This window comes from Macaca fascicularis, chromosome 18, assembly GCF_037993035.2.
Source record: "Macaca fascicularis isolate 582-1 chromosome 18, T2T-MFA8v1.1".
NCBI classification, from domain to species: domain Eukaryota; kingdom Metazoa; phylum Chordata; class Mammalia; order Primates; family Cercopithecidae; genus Macaca; species Macaca fascicularis.
Window position 1 is genome coordinate 44,740,881 of NC_088392.1, and position 20,410 is coordinate 44,761,290.

At 39.4% G+C, this 20,410-nt stretch overlaps 1 protein-coding gene and 1 long non-coding RNA gene across 4 annotated transcripts in view; one reads left to right on the forward strand and one right to left on the reverse strand.

Moving 5' to 3' along the window:
* Positions 1–257: 257 nt before the first annotated feature.
* The window catches only part of SETBP1 (SET binding protein 1), a 383,239-nt gene continuing 363,086 nt past the window's right edge, over positions 258–20,410 (reverse strand). For all 3 annotated transcript variants that reach the window (XM_045377737.2, XM_045377738.2, XM_065533893.1), the window contains exon 6: positions 258–5,759. In XM_045377737.2, the coding sequence (XP_045233672.2) occupies positions 5,140–5,759 (620 nt within the window). In that variant the 3' untranslated portion in view covers positions 258–5,139. The remainder of the gene's footprint in view (positions 5,760–20,410) is intronic.
* On the forward strand, positions 4,816–5,910 carry LOC141409028 (uncharacterized). The gene is made up of 2 exons (XR_012427126.1): positions 4,816–5,118; positions 5,617–5,910. It is a non-coding gene; the product is annotated as an uncharacterized lncRNA (long non-coding RNA).

The following is a 20,410-nucleotide window of genomic DNA, read 5'->3' on the forward strand; positions in this document are numbered from 1 at the left end:
GAGGCCTGACTGGTTCTATGAATCAGCCCTGGCTTAGTGGCCAGTTAGTGCAATACTGTATGAACAGTAACCCAGTAAATCAGACTCAACTCTTACCCAGAATGTACTTCCCAGTATCATACAAAAGAGATACGTTTGTTAAAATGTTCTCAATGATTCTGTATCCAGTTGGTGTGAGCAAAGACCCCCAAATGCTATTAAACTCCTTAGTGATGTGAACCAGATGGAAAATAAAACAAAAGAATTCACAACTCATGTTAGACTGAATTGAATGTCTTTAATTTCACACAATGAATAACATATGAATAGGATTAACTTTTTTTTTTTTTTTTTAATAGTTAAGTGCTCTATACTGTGCTAACCTGATCTGGTAGCGAAAAAGACTGAGCTTTCTTTTAGAAAAAAATGTTTAAAACCCAACATCTAAGACCATGGAGGAGCATGACAGTAAGCATGCTAGATGTATCTACGCCTCAAATAACAGCAAGTCCATGTTCATTTTAAATGTACAAAAATGCTTTATGAATAAAAACTGTTACAAAAAGAACATTTCAAACAATGTACAATTTTCTTGCCTCTATATTCAATAAAATACAAATACATTTTTTGTTCTAAAATATGTTTACATACAATCAAAGTAGAACATGCAAATTACACTTTAAAAAAGGCTTTTAAAAACCACTTATGAATACAAACTAAAAATTAGCCAGCACGACTTGTAAGACAATCTTGTGCCCCATTTTTTTCTTTTGAAATATATATGTACATATTTAACACATCATGTGCATTTATTATTATTTAAGAAATAGATTTTTTTTTTTTTTTTTTAAAAAAAGGAAGAAAAAGAAAGACACCAATCTAGGGTGGAACTGCCCTTCCACGTTGACCAGTTGGCAGCTCCTTTCAATTTCCCCCCTTTAGTGTTTATCAGACCTGGGCAAGTGGGCAATAGATATCCAGGAAGTTTCTTCCTTGGTTGATATGTGCTTCTAAGACTGTTCCCCAAATGACTGAGTCCAACAGGGAAGGAAGACTCATCAGTGGGGTGAACTCTCCAAGAAACAAGAGGCAGAGAGGACCTTGTATTGTGGAAAGAAACTTTAAGAAACACCAAGAAAATGCTACGGTATATTACAGTTCGAGTTTCTAGGCACTGTGATGACATTATCTGTAAGCTCTGGCATTTGGACCACTGTGATACTATAGGGTAGAGTTGAGAATAACGTCTATATTTATCTACTTTTACATAACAAGAAGGACTGAAAATCCTGCAACGTAACACTTAAATGGCTTTTGAGGCATTTCAGCTTCTGCCACCCCTCTCTCTCCATGCTGCAGTTGGTATTTAAAGGCTTTGGAAATATGTGTATAGACTTTAGACAGTTCCCAGGTAAATCTTTCTAGTGATAGGAAAAAAATATTCTCCAAAAGCTCATTATCTGAATATTGTTGGGTAATAAGCTACAAGAGGGATTTTCTACTTAAGTCTTAAAACCAAATCCTTTATGATCTGCATGTAGTACATCACCTTATACTATAATTCTGTCACCACTTGCTTATCATATTTATAGACCCAGCAATGTGCAGAACACAAATTCTGACTGCCATTGAACATGGCCTCCTACTCCGGACAGCAGCCAAATTAACATGCTAATCTTCTGCCAGCCCTTAGTCACCTTCTCTGGGTTGTTAGTGGCTGCTGATTCCTGGTCCTGCCAAGTCACAAACCAGCCCCTGACATGCTTTCCTTTCCTTTGACCTTTCTTCCTTGGGTTTTCGCCAGAGCTGGGCTATTTGAAGAAGTTAAACTTCTGTTCCTCTCATTTGAGATGAGGGGTGGAAGAGTAAGTAGCTCTTCCAGACACTTAGCCAAGTGGATTAAAGATCCATCATCACCTTCAAGGAGGCTTTTGTATCTAGATTTCATCCTTTTCTCATCACCAACCAGACTCCTTACAAGTGGGTCCGCATCTGCTTACTGAAGTCAGGTCATCCAGAAAACAAAAACTAAAACCAAAACCAAAACAAACAAACAAACAAACAAAAAAACCAGAGAAATAAAAATCAAGGGGTTTCTTTTATAATGAAATATTTTGTGAAGCTGTATATGGAGTACCATGTATCCCAAATGACCTCTTCTCAAAAAAAAAAAAAAAAAAAAAAAGCAGCCCCACCCAGAAGACAGTGTTGGGGGGCCCAGAGACCTCCACCATCAGGGTCAGGAGAGTTGGGTTTTCTTCCCAGCTCTGCAACCAACTGCCAACTGTCTGTAAGCTGCATTGGCCCACGGCTGAGCTGAGTTTGGACAGGTGGGGAGAGGCTAAAGGAATTGGGGGTAGTTAGAGAATAAGGAAATGGTTGTACTGATGAGTTAGGTAAGTGAAAAGCAGAATAACATAATGTGATACTGAGAGAGGAACTGGGTGGTGGAGAGAGGAAGCTGTGTAGGTGACCGAACTTGCTTCCGCCTCCAAGCGGCTGTTTCGCATGCCTCAGCTTTGGTCCTCTGCAGTATTCCAGTCTATTCCTAGGGTCATACATGTAGGGGATTCGAATTTAACTCACATGACCACTATAGACCAGAATTCACGTGTAAGTTGCAACTCTGCTGTTAAATCTCCTGAAATATCTTTCAGGGCTTTGGAAATTCTAATGTACCCCAAAGCTTTTTTGGAATTTCTCACCTACTAGAGGTTAATGTCAATTAAACTTTGGGTCCTTATTAAAGAAGTTTGCAGAGTGCCAGCTCATCTTCCTCTGCAAGAAGGTTGAGTCTGCTTATAGACGTGGCTGGAGAGACAGTACAACACAGGAAGGAGGAAGGGCAAACGAAAGAAAGAAGGAAATGATTTCAAAACCCAGGAAGAGAAACCTCTTTATGGCTGAATTGGAATGAAAATGGTTGCTGTTTCTTAGCAATGGTGGGGTGAGAGGGGCTAATTTAAACCTTCCTCTCAGGTGACTTTGGAACCACTCAGACAGGGCTTGGGAATGACGAATTAAAAATGGCTGCTTTGATTTTGCTGTTTAACTTGTGTGAAATGCCAAAGGTCAACCAAGGTCACAAACTGAGTATCTAGAATATAAGCTTTAAAGTAGAGGGGAATGCCGTCCTTTAAACTTACATATTGCTAGTATTAAATGCGACTGACCTAGCGGGCAGCAAATGATGTGAAGTCCATGGTGACAGAGCACAATAGTATGACTATGTGGGTAATTTCAACCAACTCTTGGTGCCATAACGGAGCAGTAATGTTTGCAAGCACATTAACTTGGAATTTAAAAATTTACTCACATAGATACCCCATCACTTATTCTCTTATGTTGCCAACAAAAATCCCTCTCTCTCTCTCTAAGGAAATAATATTGTGTTCTGAAATGATAATACAATTTCCAGCTGGTCCCAACTTCCCGTAAAGAAACTTAATTTGGAGGTAAACCAGATATTCTAATTCCCATTAGAAAATTTAATTCTCTCTCTCAGTGTCTCTTTCTATAATCTACCATGCCAGGTGTTTGATGTCTTGGGGAAGGTAAGGGGGAGTGAGGGAGGAAATTGAAAATACTTATTTGAAATTTCCACAATCTGACTTTTAGAAAACATCTACGGAAATGGAATTCTTCGTATTCATTCTGAGCCTGCTTAACATATTTTATTCGGGCTGTGGAAATGGATAATAGAGATGGAATATCTGTCCACGCTAAACCAATGGTTAGAGTACAACTTGGATGAGAAATGTACAGCTGAAATTGACCATTTAAAAGACGATTTGTCACACACAGTTTGCATCCATGCAGACTGATAGATTTATAATTACATTATGTACAATAATGTTTTAGTTTATTTAAGGCAACCACAATTTGGATACTTTGTCCAAGGTGGCTTGATATAATTGAAGTGGTGATACCCTTTGAGCATTTTATTTATTTATTTTTCCAGATAAGAACACTTACTCCCATTTGCTTTTAAGAAATAATTATCCAGGGATAATGGACTTCTTCTATTGTCTTTTTGTTTCCTCTTTTTTTTGAACAACCTATGACAATTATTCGTATGAAAAAGATCAGGTACCAGGGCATTGCTAGACACTTGTCTTTCTGGTGGGTCTGGGGTGTCAGTTTTTGGTGGCTTGTCAAGTTATTCTATTTGCTGTGGGGTATTAAAACCATTTTATTCTGCCTCTGCTCTGCTGACATGTTTTAAGTATAAAAATAGCCTGGTTGACATCTGGGTCAACATATCCTTGGCTGCTCTGCGTAACTTATTAAAAAGGTTTTATCAATACTGAGTATGTTTCACAATGATTGGGATTCAAAGCCAGGTTCTTGGAACAGCATGCCAAGGTTGAACTTTACAGCACAGGTTAAGAATTGTATTATTTAAATGTGTACCAAGATTAAAAAAAAAAAAAAAGCAGCAAGTACGTCAATGAAAAGATATATGGAAGTACAACGGGCAAAGGAAAAGTAGGAATAGACAACGCTAAAAATCAGTGTATGTGCGACAGAAGAGGCACACAGAACATGAATGCGGGTCTAAGGTCGCCTATCACTAGAACTCCACCTTCTGATCACACAATTCCATCTGAGAAACTGTACGGTTAAGGGAAAGATTCAGGTCACCTGAAGATGACGTTGGTACCCCAAAGCTTAGCAGAGCTTGAAAATCAAAAGAAATAAAAACCAATTAAATGGAACGGGTTACAGCAATGCCAGTTGAGCAATTTGCAGCTTTTCTCCCCTTGGAATGTTTCCTAATTGAGGGTGTTTCTCTTTCGATTTTCCTGGCCAGCAAATGAAATCGGAGTCGAGGGCGCACTTTGGCAGCGGGAGGTCAGGAGAGCGCCACCATCCTGCTCCTCCTGGGGGCCTTCCGCTCGCCTGCGGACGATCCAGCCGTACTGAAGCGCCGCGTGGTGGGAGCTGCGGTGAAGCTGACAAGCTTCTTCTGAAGGTGTCTCCCTGCTTTGCTTTCCTTAGAGCTCCTGATGGCTCAGCCCGTCGTCTGGCCGGATTCTGCCTGCCCGGCTTCTGGAGAGAAGGGCGTGGGTGTCCCTGCAGCCGGGGATTCCGCCCCCGCCCACTGCGCTTTCCACGTATCAGTTCCCTAGGCCCCAGGTGCAGACGCCCAGACCCGCCCTAGGGAAGGACCTCGCTCTCACTCCCTCGGGACTTCCTCTGCCTTTTGGCTTTCACCTCCTCTTCCTGGGGAAGGGGCTGCTGCGGGGGCGGCTGCTGCGGGGGCTGAGCGGGGGCCTGCGGTTTGTGTTTCCTCTTTCCGCCTCGGGGGGTCTTGGGTAGAGGGGGTGGTGGGGGTAGGGGCGGTGGCGGCGGTGGCGGTAGGGGCGGTGGGGGTGGCGGGGGCAGGGGCGGCGCCTCCCGGGCCATGTGGATGACCGCTTCGATGGTGGCCATGATGGTGTCTTGGCTGGCGGCGGGCTCCAGCACCAGCGGGCTCAGGCTGGGCTTCTGGCCCCTTTTGCTGGGCAGGTCGATGCATTTTTCCAGCACCGGCATTTGGTCTCTGGAGTCCTCATCGAACTGGGTGGGTTGCTTCCTCGGACGCCCGCGCCTCTTCTTCACGAAGTTGTTGCCTGTTTTTGATTGTCTCTGCAGCCGCTTGGCCTTCAGGATCTTGTTCACGTGGTCCAAGTTCTTCTTGGTGGATAGGATCTTGGTGTAGTTGCACATTTTCCGCACTTCGCACTGGATGGCTTCGATCTCCCGCCGCTTGAACCTCTTCTTCAGGGAGGAGCCAACTGCAGGAGGGGAAGAGAGAAGAAATTGAGCACAGGATGCAAGGTTGCCTTCAACCCAGCCTCTTCACTGACAGCTAGCATTCTACTTGGCTATAAAGATTATGGAGAATTAATGCTATGGGTATTAAAATAAAAATAAACATTTCTCAAATATTCATTGTGCATGCAAAGTACTTCTATTTACATTATTTCAGTCCTCCCAACAATTATGTGAAATATTGTTCCCTTTTTAAAGATGTGGAAACTGAGGCTCACACTGTTGAGGTAAACTGGCCTAGAGCCGTGGGACTCAATGGCAGAATCACAATATAAATCTTCCCATTGTTTATCTTATTATACAGGTAATTTTTTATTCACCCTTTTGACATTTGATCTGATTCAATTTAGCACAGGATTAGACTTTCTCTTTTTGTAGGTGTTGGATGAATGAAAAGGCACATGGGCCTCCATATCAAGCAACTGGGATCATGCAGATATACTATCGATCTCATAGAAGAGATGCCTTGGCTTGATCAAGAATAAGAAAATGTAAGTGAACCATTTTATTCCTAACCCTTCTCCACTGACACAGGGAGGCCTATTTCCTGGAGCACTCTCGTTATCATGGCATCATCTCTCTGTGCTTTTCCCCCAGCGTTCTGGACTACTCAGCTTGCCTGATGGCATTCAGTTAACCAGGTCCTTCATAACCAGTTCATCCTCTGGGAACCTCAAGGGAAGTATCAGCCAGGTGTTTCTGAATCATTTACACTACCCCTACCAGGCTGGCGTTTGCAAAGAGCTCTTTTCATGTCCTGTTGGCCAGCTGCAGCTGCACCTCTATTTTATGAGCCGAACTTCTTGTCTCAGGAAGTCCTGCACTGCTGCCACTAAATGGCCTTCAGAACTGCTTAGTTTTGAAGTTCAGACAGCATAAAGTGTGAATGGCTTCAAAACATAGCCAGCCATTCCTCCTGCAGATCGTTCTTTCTCCTTGTGTTGTTCATGAGCAAGCGCATGTGTGATACCTGTCTGCGCGCGCACACACACACACACAAACGGGCACGTACACTCACACAGACTCCATGGCTCCACCTTCAAGGTGGCCACTCCCCCTGGCTGTTTATAAACATAATAAGTGTGTCTTCACCGAGTTCTTTGCTGCTATGATTTACGCTGCATGTTCAGCCCGAAAGGAGCCCACGTGGAAGACCTACGCATAGAGGGGAGTGTGGTGCATTTTATCATTTTGGTTTGTTGTTTCCTCCCATAATTTTTTTTGTACCTACTAATAGAGAAGCAGAATAAATATCTTAAGAGAGAGGAGGAAAAAAGATGCTTAAAACATGGATACCATTCTCACTTATTCTTGGGTACTCCCACTTGATTCTTTCCTCTGCTTTGTCCCATTTCTCTCTCATGCTGTGCCCAGCACAGATTGCCAGGAGGGTTTTATTTGAAGTTATTTACACCCCCAGCTTCATGGAGTGGGGAGAGCTGAGTCCCACAGGCCAGGTCAAAATGTTACTGCTTTTGGCCAAAGGTCAGTAAGACTGACCGAGCAATGAATAACTACTGAATGATCTTTAAAATAAGTTATAAAGATCAAAATAGAACAAAGCCAGAGTGAGCTTCCGACTATAAAAATAAAATTTTTGTAGTTAGTTTTGTAAAAGAAAAAGGTTGCCTGGTTGTAAGTTATCAGAGGCAAGAACCAATGCTTGTCTGTCTTTATGGCCCTCAAAGGGCCTAGCAGGGTACCTGGTATGTAAAAGAGATTTAAGAATTGTTTCTGGACTGACAAATCAATCTAATCAGGCCTTGTAGTCATATTCCCTAGAAGAGTTCTAGTTTGAATTTTTAAAGTGACCATTGCAAATATAGTTATACTAAAACTTAGCCCACCTCCATGTCAGTGACAGATAATTTACTTTGTCCACATAGTCCATGAGTCAATGGCAACTAGTCAGTAGTAATACTCCACAAACTTGACACTATTCCAAGCAAAGGTTTCATTTACAGTTTGCCCTCTCTTTAGTTTATATCAGCCATAGAGGAAGCAAATGCTATGTGATATGTTATATAATATAGCATGAAAGTATAAGGAAATCGCCTTGCTGACATGTAATATAGCATAGAAGTATAAAGTAAATCAATTAATTGGCAATACTGTATTTGACTGAGTTAAGCTTGACGGAAATACTCCATGAGCTGCAGGTCATTTGGGGAAAATACAACCAATGGATTGTCGCTCTATGTGTTGTCTTTTTAATGTGAAATGCCAAAATAAATAAGTAAATAAACAAACCCCCAAAACAAAATCTCCAAACCAAAATAAAGAAATAAACAGAAACATAGCAGATAGCAGCTAATTCCATATTCAAAAACATGTGCTGAATAACTTATTAAGTCTTTGCATTAAAAAAGGATTATGAAATAAAAATTAATTCTGATAGTGTAAATCTACCAAACAATCCTAAAAAATGTCAAAACAACTCTTTTGTGCCCACCATTCACATTTAGCAAATGTTAACTTTTTGTCATATTTTTTTTTTAGTAAGAAAGAAAACATTACAGATTGAGCGAAGTCATGGCTCCCTTCTCCATTCCTTTCCCTTTCTTTTTTATGCTTGTTTTAATCCTTTTGTTGCATATAGATGAGCTCATATTGGTAAAAATTAAAAATCTGAATCTACCTAGTGTTGGTAATGATGTAAGAAACTGGGAACACTCACATACTGTTGGCGGGAGTATAAACTGCTATAATCATTTTGGAGAGTGATTGGGCAATAACTGTTAGAGTTGAAGATGTACACATTCAATGTCCCAGCAATTTCATGTCAAGCTTGCCTCCTTTACTTATATATAACAGGAGGCAAAAGTTATATAAGGATGTTCCTTGAAGCTCAGTGTATGATACAGAAAACTGAAAACAATCTAATTAATCAACTGTGATACATAAAACAATGCAATATTATACATCGATTAAAATGAATAAACTACACATAAATATATCAACATGGTTAAATCTTATTTAAAGAGTTGAGTAGAAAAGGAAATCACAAAAACATGTTTAAGTATACTACTTACATAACTTTAAAAACACACATACTTCTTGAACTTTTATTTTATCTTCAGAGTCCAGTTGTGGAGGTTTAAAGTGACTGCTGTGTAGGAGATCAGCTGTGAGTCAAATACTTGGTGGATGACTCACCTACTACTCAACATCTACTTCTCCCCAAGGCAACCTCACAGAGTTTTATTAAGCCTCTAGAGTAGGGTTGTCCAACAGTTTTCTGAGATGGTGAAAATGTTCTCTATGTGTGTGCTGCTCCATAGGTAGCCACTAGCCACTTGTGGCTACTGAGCACTTGAAATGTGGCTGGTGTGACTGAGACACTGAATTTTTAATATCACCTAATTTTCATTTAAATAGCTACAGTGTGGCTAGTGGCTACCCTATGGGGCAGCACAACTCTAGAACTACCTACCTTGAAATACAGAGGACAGAAGACACACAGGGATTCATTCAGTAAATTGTGGACTGTGGGAGACTCTAGGCAAACAACCTGGTGTCTTCAACAAATAAATCGCCGGGCAGGGGGAAGATGAAACTGTGCATCAAAAGAGACTAAAGAGATAAAGTGACCTTATTTGGATGACAGTTGGAACAAACTGTTAAGAGAGATCATGAAATAAATGGAAATGTGAACTATGGGCATTTCATGATATTATGTAATTACTGTTAATTTTCATAGGTGTGATATTTGCATTGTGATTATGCTTTTTGAGTTCCTATCTTTTAGAAATGCCTATGAAAATATTGATAGATGAAATCACATACTATCATCTGGGATTGACTTTAAAATACTAAGGAAGGGAGGAGGTAAGTGGAAGTATTGATGAAACAAGATTGACTGTAAGTTGATATTGTTGAAGCTGAAGTTGATATTGATGGGTACATGAGGTTTGTTAATGCTATTCTGCTTACTTTGATGTATGTCTGACATTTTCCATAACACAATGTTAAAAAACTATAAATAAGTGGCAATAAAGCATCTTAAAATCTTAGGGCTGGACAGTGCTCTAATTTTCACTCTCTTGGGGCTTTATTTTACCTAAATACTTTTTGAAGAATAAGAGATGTCCTCAATGAAGGTCATGCATCCACCATCTCCCTAGAAGGCTTAGCTTGTAGCTGCCCTCCTGTTTTAATGGCATAGAAACATGAATGAGTTCTCTGTGTTTTATGCTTTCACCACCTGCATAAATAAATATATGTCATGAGCCAATCTCCATTGATGGCATCAGGTATTATGACAGTATCCCTCTGTCTTTTGCACATTATAATCTTTGGGGTTTTTCATATCTACTGAACATCTGAATTTCATTTATTTTTCCTTTATGTTTGTTATCCAAACTTTCAGTTCAGATTTGTTATCCCTCTGTGTGAACAATAGCAGAGTATGGTATAGTAGAAATGACTGTGTGTAGAAGAAGCTGGAAAACAAGGTGAACTGAGATAAGTCCCTTAACTCCTCCATCTCTGTTTCTTCATCTGTTACACTGGATGGTGGAACCAGATGCTCTTGGAAGTTCCCTTCTATATTTAGTTTGCCATAATTCTTTTCTATACTCATTAGCAGTTGCATCCCCAAATGTGGGGCGGCTTTCTAAAACATTTATTCATTGAATAATTCTAAAATATTAGTGTGTGGGGAGAACTTCGGACTTGGCAGCGTTTGATATTCACAGATCTTTCTCCTTATTGCTTATGATTTCACTGTCCCTCTAAATGTTTACAGATTTTTCTCTCTTCAAATCGTTTCATTATTGGACAGTCATTTCTGGGCTCTTGCTGCAAGATTGATTCCATATTTGCTCTCCTTCCTATAATTGTCCTATATCTTGCCTGCTCTTTGTTAGTTTTAAAGAATAATTATTGAGTGGCCCAGGCAAAATGCAAATTCATTTCTTCATAACTCAGCAATACAAATTTTCTTTCAGACCCTATCTATATTTGAAATTGCCATGCAAATGGTTGAGCTGGTTTTGGTCCAGATCTAGACATTCTATCTTTTCACTCCCATTATCAGAAGATTGGCTCATCAGCATTCTGTTGATTTTGTCAAGTCGGTTATGGTAACTAGAGAATGGACTTAGCACTGCTTTTTGGATGCAGAATTTGTACGTATAGTAGGCCCCCTGAGACAAAGGCTAACAAGGCTTAGTTATATAGAAGATTCCCAAGAAATAGATACCCATGTTTGTAGACTGTACTTTGCCCATGTACAAGACACACCCTATTTTACAAGAAAGCTTTGGGTGGATTGTGGAGGGAGGCAAATTTACCTCTAGACTCCTTAGAGTTTTTCTTGCTGTTTGAATGTTCCTAAGGGGAGGTGGAAAGATGTTGAGGAAGGCTGAACTGCCTGGAGTTGGGGTGCATTTCAGGGCAGATAGAGCTGGAATATCCTGTGCTTTAATCAAGGCGGAGAGTTGCAGTGTGAATTGCTTTGTGTGCTGATACATGTCAGAAGATTCTCTGAAGGCAAAGGCCACACCTTTTTTTCTCTACTTTCAGAGTTCCCAGCACAGGCCCATCGATACAGCAGTACCTGATCTGGTGCATACTATGTGGTCAGCAAACACAAGCTCAATGGCATTCAATTGTCTCATGTTCTCCAATATAAATTCTGCATTTTATTTATTTATTTTACTTTGTACTTGTGCTTGCCTTGGTAATGGTCTCTTATTTTCCTAATGCTGCTTTTTATTTTTAATGGGGAGAATGAGGTAACCTGCCTTGGCATGCAAACTTTCTTCTTCCATCCTTAGAATTTAAATTAACCTTCTATAGTACTGGCCTTAAAAGCTCTTTTGAAAAAGATGGCAAGTTGCCTCTGCTGGTGAGGCCTCTGCAAGGTAGGGGGCATCCGAGTTGCTGCTTGTTATCAACACAAGTGCTAGAGGACTGCTAAGTTTAAAGCAGCAATTTAGAATTAAGAGTTAGCAGATGTGGGGGATTTGTCATAATATGATGGTGTTTTCATTCTGTTCTTAATATCATCTTAACATACTTTGGGGTTTCTTTGAAAACATGAGTAGCTTGTTTGAAGTATAGTAACTGCTTGACTATTCAACAACTTATTCTTAGGGGTTTATTGTGAAAGAACTTTTTATCTCAGTTGCAATGGCTTGAAGGACTCTGGTCTGTGTTCTATTCCTATTTCACATTTTTTCTTGGGACAAGGTAGGAGGAGAGGTGGGCAGACTGGCTGATGGACAGGTGAAGCAGTGGGGTATGTAGGTGTGAGCATGTTTATGTGTGTGAGCTCTGAAGTGGGCTAGGCCACCAAATAGTTAGTGTCCCAGAGCAGCTCCCTAATCTTCTCAGGAATGGTGTTGGATTTAGAAATCGGCCTAGTGCTCTCCTGCCCCTGCCACCTTGCCCACACTGTTCACCTCCTCTCTGCCTCTCTAAATTAAACCAGCAGCTTCCCAAGTGCACATTCCCTCCAGAGGAAGCCAGACAATTTACTGGGCTGCAGAAAGAACACATTCATAATTTGTATTTACATTATTTATATTTTACCTAAATAATCCTCATGCTTAATAAACGGAACTGCAGCCATGCCCTGACTTGCGCTGCCCATCAGATGACAGGTCACCTGTCACACTTGGGCATGAGATTCCTGGGAGAAGAGGAGGCCATGTGCATTCAAGAGGTTGACAGGGGATCTTACTGGTTAGTTGCTTTCAGGGTGCTGTCAGCGTCCTATATTTTAAATTTGTAGCAGGCCAGCTCACGTGGTAATTTTAGAAAAGCAAGACTTTTCAACAGAAAAAAATTTCAAAATACTTTGTAATGAGATGAAGAAGACCCATACAATATTTTATATACCACACAGAGTTCTGTTGGTTATTTCACACCAAACTGTATACACGAGTGGCCACTTTCAAAGATGAATTTGGCCGTTTTCTTGTACAAAAAGACAAGGGTTCCAAATTTTCTTAACTCTTCTAGGCTGTCAGTAATGTTGCCCTGCAGATGATAAACAACAAAACACTTAATGTCCCTTTACAGTAAACTGGGTCAGAAAGTAACCGCGTTTGGAAAGAAACTCATGCTATAGAAAGAGCAGCTTTGGAAATTTATTGCAAATGTTTCCACCATTTGGCAATTTTGTTGCTGAAAACAATATAGCCTATAAATCCCTTTAATCTGCAAATCTGAATACCTTGTAAACAGAACTGACTTTCAAATGAAGAGTTGGACTAAAAAATATGGACCATCTAATTGTTAATAAAGAGGATGGTTTGCCAAGTTTCAACAAAAATCTTGTTTAACTGATAGATGAGATTGGAAAAAAATAGTACTGATTTAAGCACAGTCAACAATCTACTTTATTCTTTTGAATCTATGTGTATGTGAAATATTCTTTATCCTACAACATCTGCTAACAACAAGTATTGAAACAAACTGAATTCAGAACGAGAACTTTAAATTACTTATCACAAGTGCTTAAAAAAAACCCCAAGATTTTTGAAAACAAGTATACAAACTCAATTGCTTGGCCCTCCTTAAAACACTACTAAAAACACTTAAATCAGTATAACATTTTGATAGCAACAAAAATATTTTTGTTCTGTTAATAATAGGTAAAATGAAATTTAAAATTATTTTAAGAATATATTTCAAGTTGATCTCATCCTGTTAAAGTTTGTATTTAAGAAAAAGAGGGCACGTATTTTTCGTATGTATTTAAATGGTGTGACTATTCAAAATTATGTTACTAATATCACTGCATGATCAATAATCTGGAGCCCACTGCTTTAAAGTTATCCTTTCTGTTTTAAAAAACTCCTCAAGAGTTTATTCACTCACTTGGTATTTAATCCTCAAAGATCTTAACTAAAGCTTCTTGAAGACAGCATGTGTTGTCCTTTTTCATACCTTTCAAAACAAAGAACACAGTTCCTGTGTCATAGTAGATGTTTGATTAGTATTTCCTGCTAGACTGTTTCAGACTGTAAACTCCCGGAGCCCAGATTCTGGAGATCATTTATCTTTATATTCCCCAGAACACCTTTAACTGAGTGGCATGCCATTCCATGGCAGTGAGGGGTGCCCTATCCATGGAGAGCTCCTCGAATGGGATTTAATGCTGACATCCTTTATTTGATTAGGCAATTCACAGGTCCTGGTCTGTAGGCTTTCAGGGTCCTTGACTTCTCTGACCACGAGGAAATAATGCCAGTTATTTCATGGGCCCATGGGTTAGACAAACCACCTGGGACTTTGGACAGATAATGACAATGGTGACTCATTCCAGAGAGAATCCAAGCTGAGTAAAAACATTACTAGGTTGCTCAAGGGACTTCTAAGGAGGGCAAGCCGGATTTTGGCAGTCCTGAAAAAACTGGGCAAAAGAGAGACCTCAGAGATAAGAGAACCAGAAAAAGATGAGATTATAGCTCCCTGTAAGGTGCATCATGAATATTCATCACAAGGGGTTGCCCACCACGGATGAACAGAGGAGTCTTTTAAGTTTGGGGGATTTTCTGGAGGTGCTATTTATTTATAAGTTACTTGTAAATAGTCAGCCGGGAGTGGTGGCTCACGCCTGTAATCCCAGCACTTTGGGAGGCTGAGGTGGTGGATTATGAGGTCAGGAGTTTGAGACCAGTCTGGCCAACATGGTGAAACCCTTTCTCTACTAAAAATACAAAAAGTAGCCAGGTGTGGTGGTGCACACCTGCAATCCCAGCTACTCAGGAGGCTGAGGCCGATAAATTGCTTGAACCCAGGAGGTGGAGGGTGCAGTGAGCCAAGATTGCGCCAATGCACTCTAGCCTGGGCAACAGAGTGAGACTCCATCTCAAAAAAAAACAAAAAAAAAAACAAAAAAAAAACTAGGCTTTTGGTAAGGAGTGAATTGGGAATGGCAGCACTGGTAAACTGAGAAATACGAGGGCATTTAGCCCTCCTCTGTTTCATTCAACTTTGGCTTTTGTTTGTTGTAATGTGGATCAAGTCCCAACACACTGATGAGACAACATGGAAGGCTGGATAGAAATGTAGTTAACGCCAAAAAGTTTGAAGCTACATCTGTTGAGTCTCACAGCATGCCAGTTGGTCACACAGCGGGGGTGGTTGCACCCTCTCAAAGGGCTCTTTATATTTCTTTTTTCTTTCCTCTCAAATGTGGTATCACTTTATCCTTAACCATAAATACCATCTCTTATATAATACCCCAACTATTATGCATGCATGTTCTTACCTGATTGTGAGACACTTTCTTTGTCTCTTTAAAACTTTGAAAAAAAAATACAGGGAAGAACAAAGAAACATATAACAAACATGAACACGGGCTCAGATAAAATAAGTCCTGTTGACCATGCTAGAACTTCAAGAATTACATATAGCGGTAAGTATCTCTGTTTTGTTTTTTTCCTGGTCTTAATAGTAACTGCATTTGTTTACGTATTAGCTAGCATACTTGGCAATCTGATGGAAAACATATTGACCAGGACCAGGACATTAGAAGAATGAGGTTTGGATCTTAGCTCATCACCCCTCAGTTCTGTGTCTCCAGACAAATCTCTCCATTTCTTGAAACGACCGACCCTTGATTCTCAATAAATATAATTCTATAAAAGTCATATACCTCCAAGTTTTCTGTGCCCTAGGTAAGACATCCTCAAATCCTTCATCTGTGTTTCCTATCAGATGAATTCTAGATCAAAGCAAATTCTTCATTTTTATCACTCTCTGGAGATTATGTCATCTGCTAAAGTTGATCTGAAATTTTAGTGCCTAGAATTGAACTGATTTTCTAGATACGAAGGATTAGTACAGAAAAATGGGTTTGATTAATTTCTGTGATCAAGGCACCATGCTTATATTAATAGAAGCTACATTTTTAAAAAACTGCATTTTTTTTTTCCCAACAACATCCTACTGTTGGCTCATGTTAAATGGAGGCTCAATTAACTCCCTTAAACACTTTCATATAAACAGCTATCAACACTGGCCACTGCTATGTGGAATTGGGTGTTAAGCTTAAATGCAGGCCTTCTATTTAAATCTGCAAAGTTTAATTTTATTAACTTTGTGAATTAATATTCTAGTCTGTTGTGAAAATTTTGAAACTTAATTTTGTTTTCTCAAAGAGTTCTCACATTTTTAGGAATATTCAGAGGGCTCGAATACCCTAAAAGTTAATGTCTCTCCTTTTAACTACCTCTGGGCTGGATTCAAGTAACTAAAAGCCATGCTATCATTTTTTCTTTATTGAAGTTTCTAAAGAAAAAGATGTCAATTTACAAATTAACTATCTTTGTATTCTCCCTAAAAACAATAAGAAATTTACACAAATTGTTTTCGACTTTCTCATGTCTGTTTGGTTAGTGGAAGATGGATGAACCACAGAAACAATAACTTTGCATAGCCTACAGGTGTGTGTGCCCAACTCTATTATTTCTGTAAGTGTCAGAGAGGATATTACATCTGATGTTGAACAGGGAAAAAAGTCTTGCATTTTTCTTTTATCCAGAGGCAACTCTTCTGCCCTAGTGAGAAAAAAAAAAAAAGATACAAAACAAAGCAATACCAGGCATTGTTCCAGTGCGCACAAATTTCCACTGGAATTCAGTTTATAATTCAGTCTTAAAGCTTTTTATGAACACTTCATGTCTTTGTATATTCCACCCATTCTTTAAAAGTCCAATTAAGTTCTCTTCCTAAAAGCCATCCATGGACTCTCATTTCAGCATTCATCTGTTTGCTCCTCTCTATATTGCCTGTATCTCTCTGATGGCACTTCACTTAGTCCGTCCTCTATTATGATTATGGGATTAATCTGTATTAACACTCTTCTTAAATTTTAGTTTTCCTAAGGGACAAGGACCTTGTCTTAGCAATTTGTATTCATGCTTGGAATAAACATTGATTCAGGCCCAGTTTGTGCCAGGCACTATAAGGGGCATGGAATGTTGTGCCTTCCCCCTAGTGAGCAGCACAGAGTCTAGCTGACTTACTTGAATTGAAATCAATCTGTGTGACCTGACTTGAACAGCACTTACCATCTATTTCATAAAGTCTGTGTTTGAGGCATGAAAGGATGTTTTTGGAGATTCAAATCACTGTCAATTAAATTAGGTCCTCACATATTTCAGCTGTTCTCTACTCTGTTCAGAGCACCGTTAACTGAAGTCTCTCAGTTAGAACCAAAAGTACTGTGAAATATAGACAATATCTAAACTTCATTCCATAAGAGAAGTGGAGTTTCAATGACGAAAACATGGACTAAAGCAAGTTTGGAATTTATTAAGAGTCACTAAGAAGACCAGCTTGAACACTTAAGGACATTAAGGATGTTTAAGAACGTGAAGATTGACTGAAATGACGAGTCCCCTGGAAAAGGAACACATGTACATATTATACATTAGAGGGAGAGAGAGAAGCAGGGGAAGGAATGGTCTTTTTTGTTGTTTTTAAATAGACTTTTTTAGAACAGTTTTAGATTCATAGCCAAATTAAACTAAAGGTACAGAGACAGAGGTTTCCCATATATTCCCTTGTCCCAGCACATGTATAGCCTCTACCATGAATGGTCTTTTCATTGCCAAGCATGTGAATCAGAATCATAATGGTTTATTATGGGAGAAGGGTCATATGCTCTCTTGGCAAATATATATACATTCACATTCTGAGTGCTATACAAGGAGTTTTTTGAAAAAAAAAATTGCTTTAACTTTTTTCTTTTTTTCAAGTATAAGCTTGAACAGACTCAAGACGGCAAACACTCCCTCCTCAATTTAAGATTTGACAATTTAAGAAGAAAAAGCTCATTCATCATCTTTCCCTTTTAGAGACCATAAATTATTGGCTCATACGCCATGTGGCTTGGATTCTAGGAAAAGTTAGTGTAAACAAATCCAAGTTACAATGCGTGGAGTAGGAGAGTGAGTCATAAACAAAACACAGACATATGCTCTCATATAAATAAGGGCCTGGATCATCAGCTTCCCAGAGTCTGCTTCCCATTAATTACACAACAAAATGAACTTTCCATATGTAAAGCCCAAATCACTTAACTCTGGCAACTTGTATAAGACAAAGACCAGGATTGTGACTATGTAGGCACTAACAAAACTAGATTTCAAAATAAAAAATGTCCTTTCAAAATATCTTCAAGAAGATCCCCTGGAGGAGAATTTTTGAGTAACAAAACTATCCCCAGGCACTCTGGGAAGACTGCTTGGAGGCTGATAAGGATCCCTGCTGAATTTATAGGTAATATTAGGCACATTCTCTTTTGTTCTGTGTCCTGTCATTTTTCTGATGCTGGCTAGCCCTGGATCCCGGCCACACAGAGTTTTCACACACATTGCTGGGACCATTGAAAAGTTTCAGTTCCTTTGCTCAGTTCCTTCTCGCTGTCTTTTGAAACTATCCATTGGTAGCACTAACTTATATTTCCTGATTGTCTCATGAAGACTATCTGGTCTCTTTTAGTTTAAAGAGGTATCAAGGAAAACATAACTCCTGGGGAAGAGTATTCTTCAATAGGTCAGACACTCCAAGAGAGGTGGAAGTGAGGTCTTTCCTTACGTCCCTTTCAAAAGCTGATTCCATAAAATAAACTAACAGAGTTAGTTCCAATGGACATTAAAACAACAGATCTTAAACTTTAGGTGTCCTGGATGGGGGAAAGAGGAGGAAAAGGACTTTCAGCTCTTTCCTAGTTGTGGGGGTGAGGAGGTAGCTTTCAACCATTCATACACTCGGGGACTATTTTTGTAACATCTATGCTTTGTGTCATACCTTACACCATAAAAGGCAAGTAGAATGCATTGCTCTTGCCCTCAAATGAAGGTGACGGGGAAGGAACTAACATTTCTGGAAAACCTACAGTGTATGTTGCAGTATTTCACATATTTCCTCATTTACCTGTGATAACAACCACTTGAGGACCTTGATTAGTATCCCTTAGTTTCTTTACAGTACAGAGATGAAAACCAAGTATTTTTTTCCTAAGGGCACACATCTCAGAAGTTGTGAATGCAATAATTCAAGCAATGGCTGTCTCATGTCAAAGCTAGTTTCATGCTATATTTCCTTAAGAAAGCAAAGAAGACAAGGAGCTAGAAAAAGACTGATAAAACCCGAGTTTCCTCATTAATTTTATACTCTTGTCTGTACTGGAGTGCCAAATTTCTCTGAATTTCACCATCTCGAAGGCCTTTTCCAACCCCCTAAATTCCATAATTAAATAACAGAAGATATTACTGCAGATGACACATCATCGCTGCTAGATTAACTGTTCCTGCACATTGTTTTGATCCTGCTCCAGTTCAATGCCTTCAATTGCTCCTTGTAGGGAGCCAGACATTCAAGATACTGAGAGAAGCTGGTCAGGGTTACGAAGAAAGGTGGGAGGCAGGGCATGGTAAACACAAGAGACTATGGCACATTTAATGGACAAAATTTATCCTATTCCAATCAATTGCTGCCAGTTAAAAAATCTGAGCCCAAAGATGATAGTTTCATAAAGTCAGAAAGCTTGATTATTATGTAAATCTTCTGATGTTCATAAACTGCTAATTAATTTTTTAAAATTTACAACCTTCTGTAGGCCAACCAAAACACAAGTGTAGACAGCAGCTGGGCCATGGCTGTCATTTTGCTATCATTGCGGGTCAGAATAGTGACCCTGTCTTATTCTAGACTTTTGGGTACTCCATCTTCTGATCTCAAATTTCCCTTCCAGACTCATCTGCCATTATTTCCATATGAGTGCTGTATCCCTATCTCCTAGCTTCTGTCTGCTTACCTAATTCAGTTTATCTTTAGAAGTCCATCTTAACTCTTCTCTTCCCAAAAGAGAAATCTCTTAGTACCATTCAGTTGAAATCAACTGCTGAATAATAGTTCTGTTAGTATCTCAGATTGTTATTCGATCTATTCATTTAAAAATACTATTTGGTCATCTCATGTTTTGGAGGCAGGCCTTCCCATGTAGTGTTAAAGCTCCTCTGGGGCAGGGGCTAATCTTCTATTTGTATATATCATTCATAGAATTGAGTGCAGTGTGGCAGGCTCTTAAAAAAAAGGTTGACAATTTTTAACAAAGTCTTACAGATGTTTGAGTAAGATGAGATTGATATAGTCACTAATGCCTTCAAGAGTAGGGGGCTTGGACTGTGTCCTGAGATAAGAGTATTTGGAAGGGAGAGTGAGGATACATATCAGTTTCTAAAGGATAGTTAATGGATATTATGATCTAAGTCATCACATGGCTAAATTGTGACTTCACATGATTAAATCCTGACATGAGATAACTTCAGTTCTGACATGAGAGGGTTTCATAAAACACTTACATGTTAAGTTTTGAATATGTGATTGGTGTTTTCATCTGATATTTCATTTCTTTCTTGCTACTGCCTAGAAGGCAGAAATTATTTTTCTCATTTCATTGATGAGAAAACTAGAACTCAGAAATCTCAGTGAGACTTTGTGACTAACCTAAGGGGATGGATTAAAAAGTATGGCAGTACTGTAATGAGGACTCTGCAATAACCCTGACCCTTGAATTTCAAATCCAGTTTCACTCTGCCTCAATGTGGTGGCCAGAAAGAGTCCAAGTTTCCTAGTTCCCAGTTAG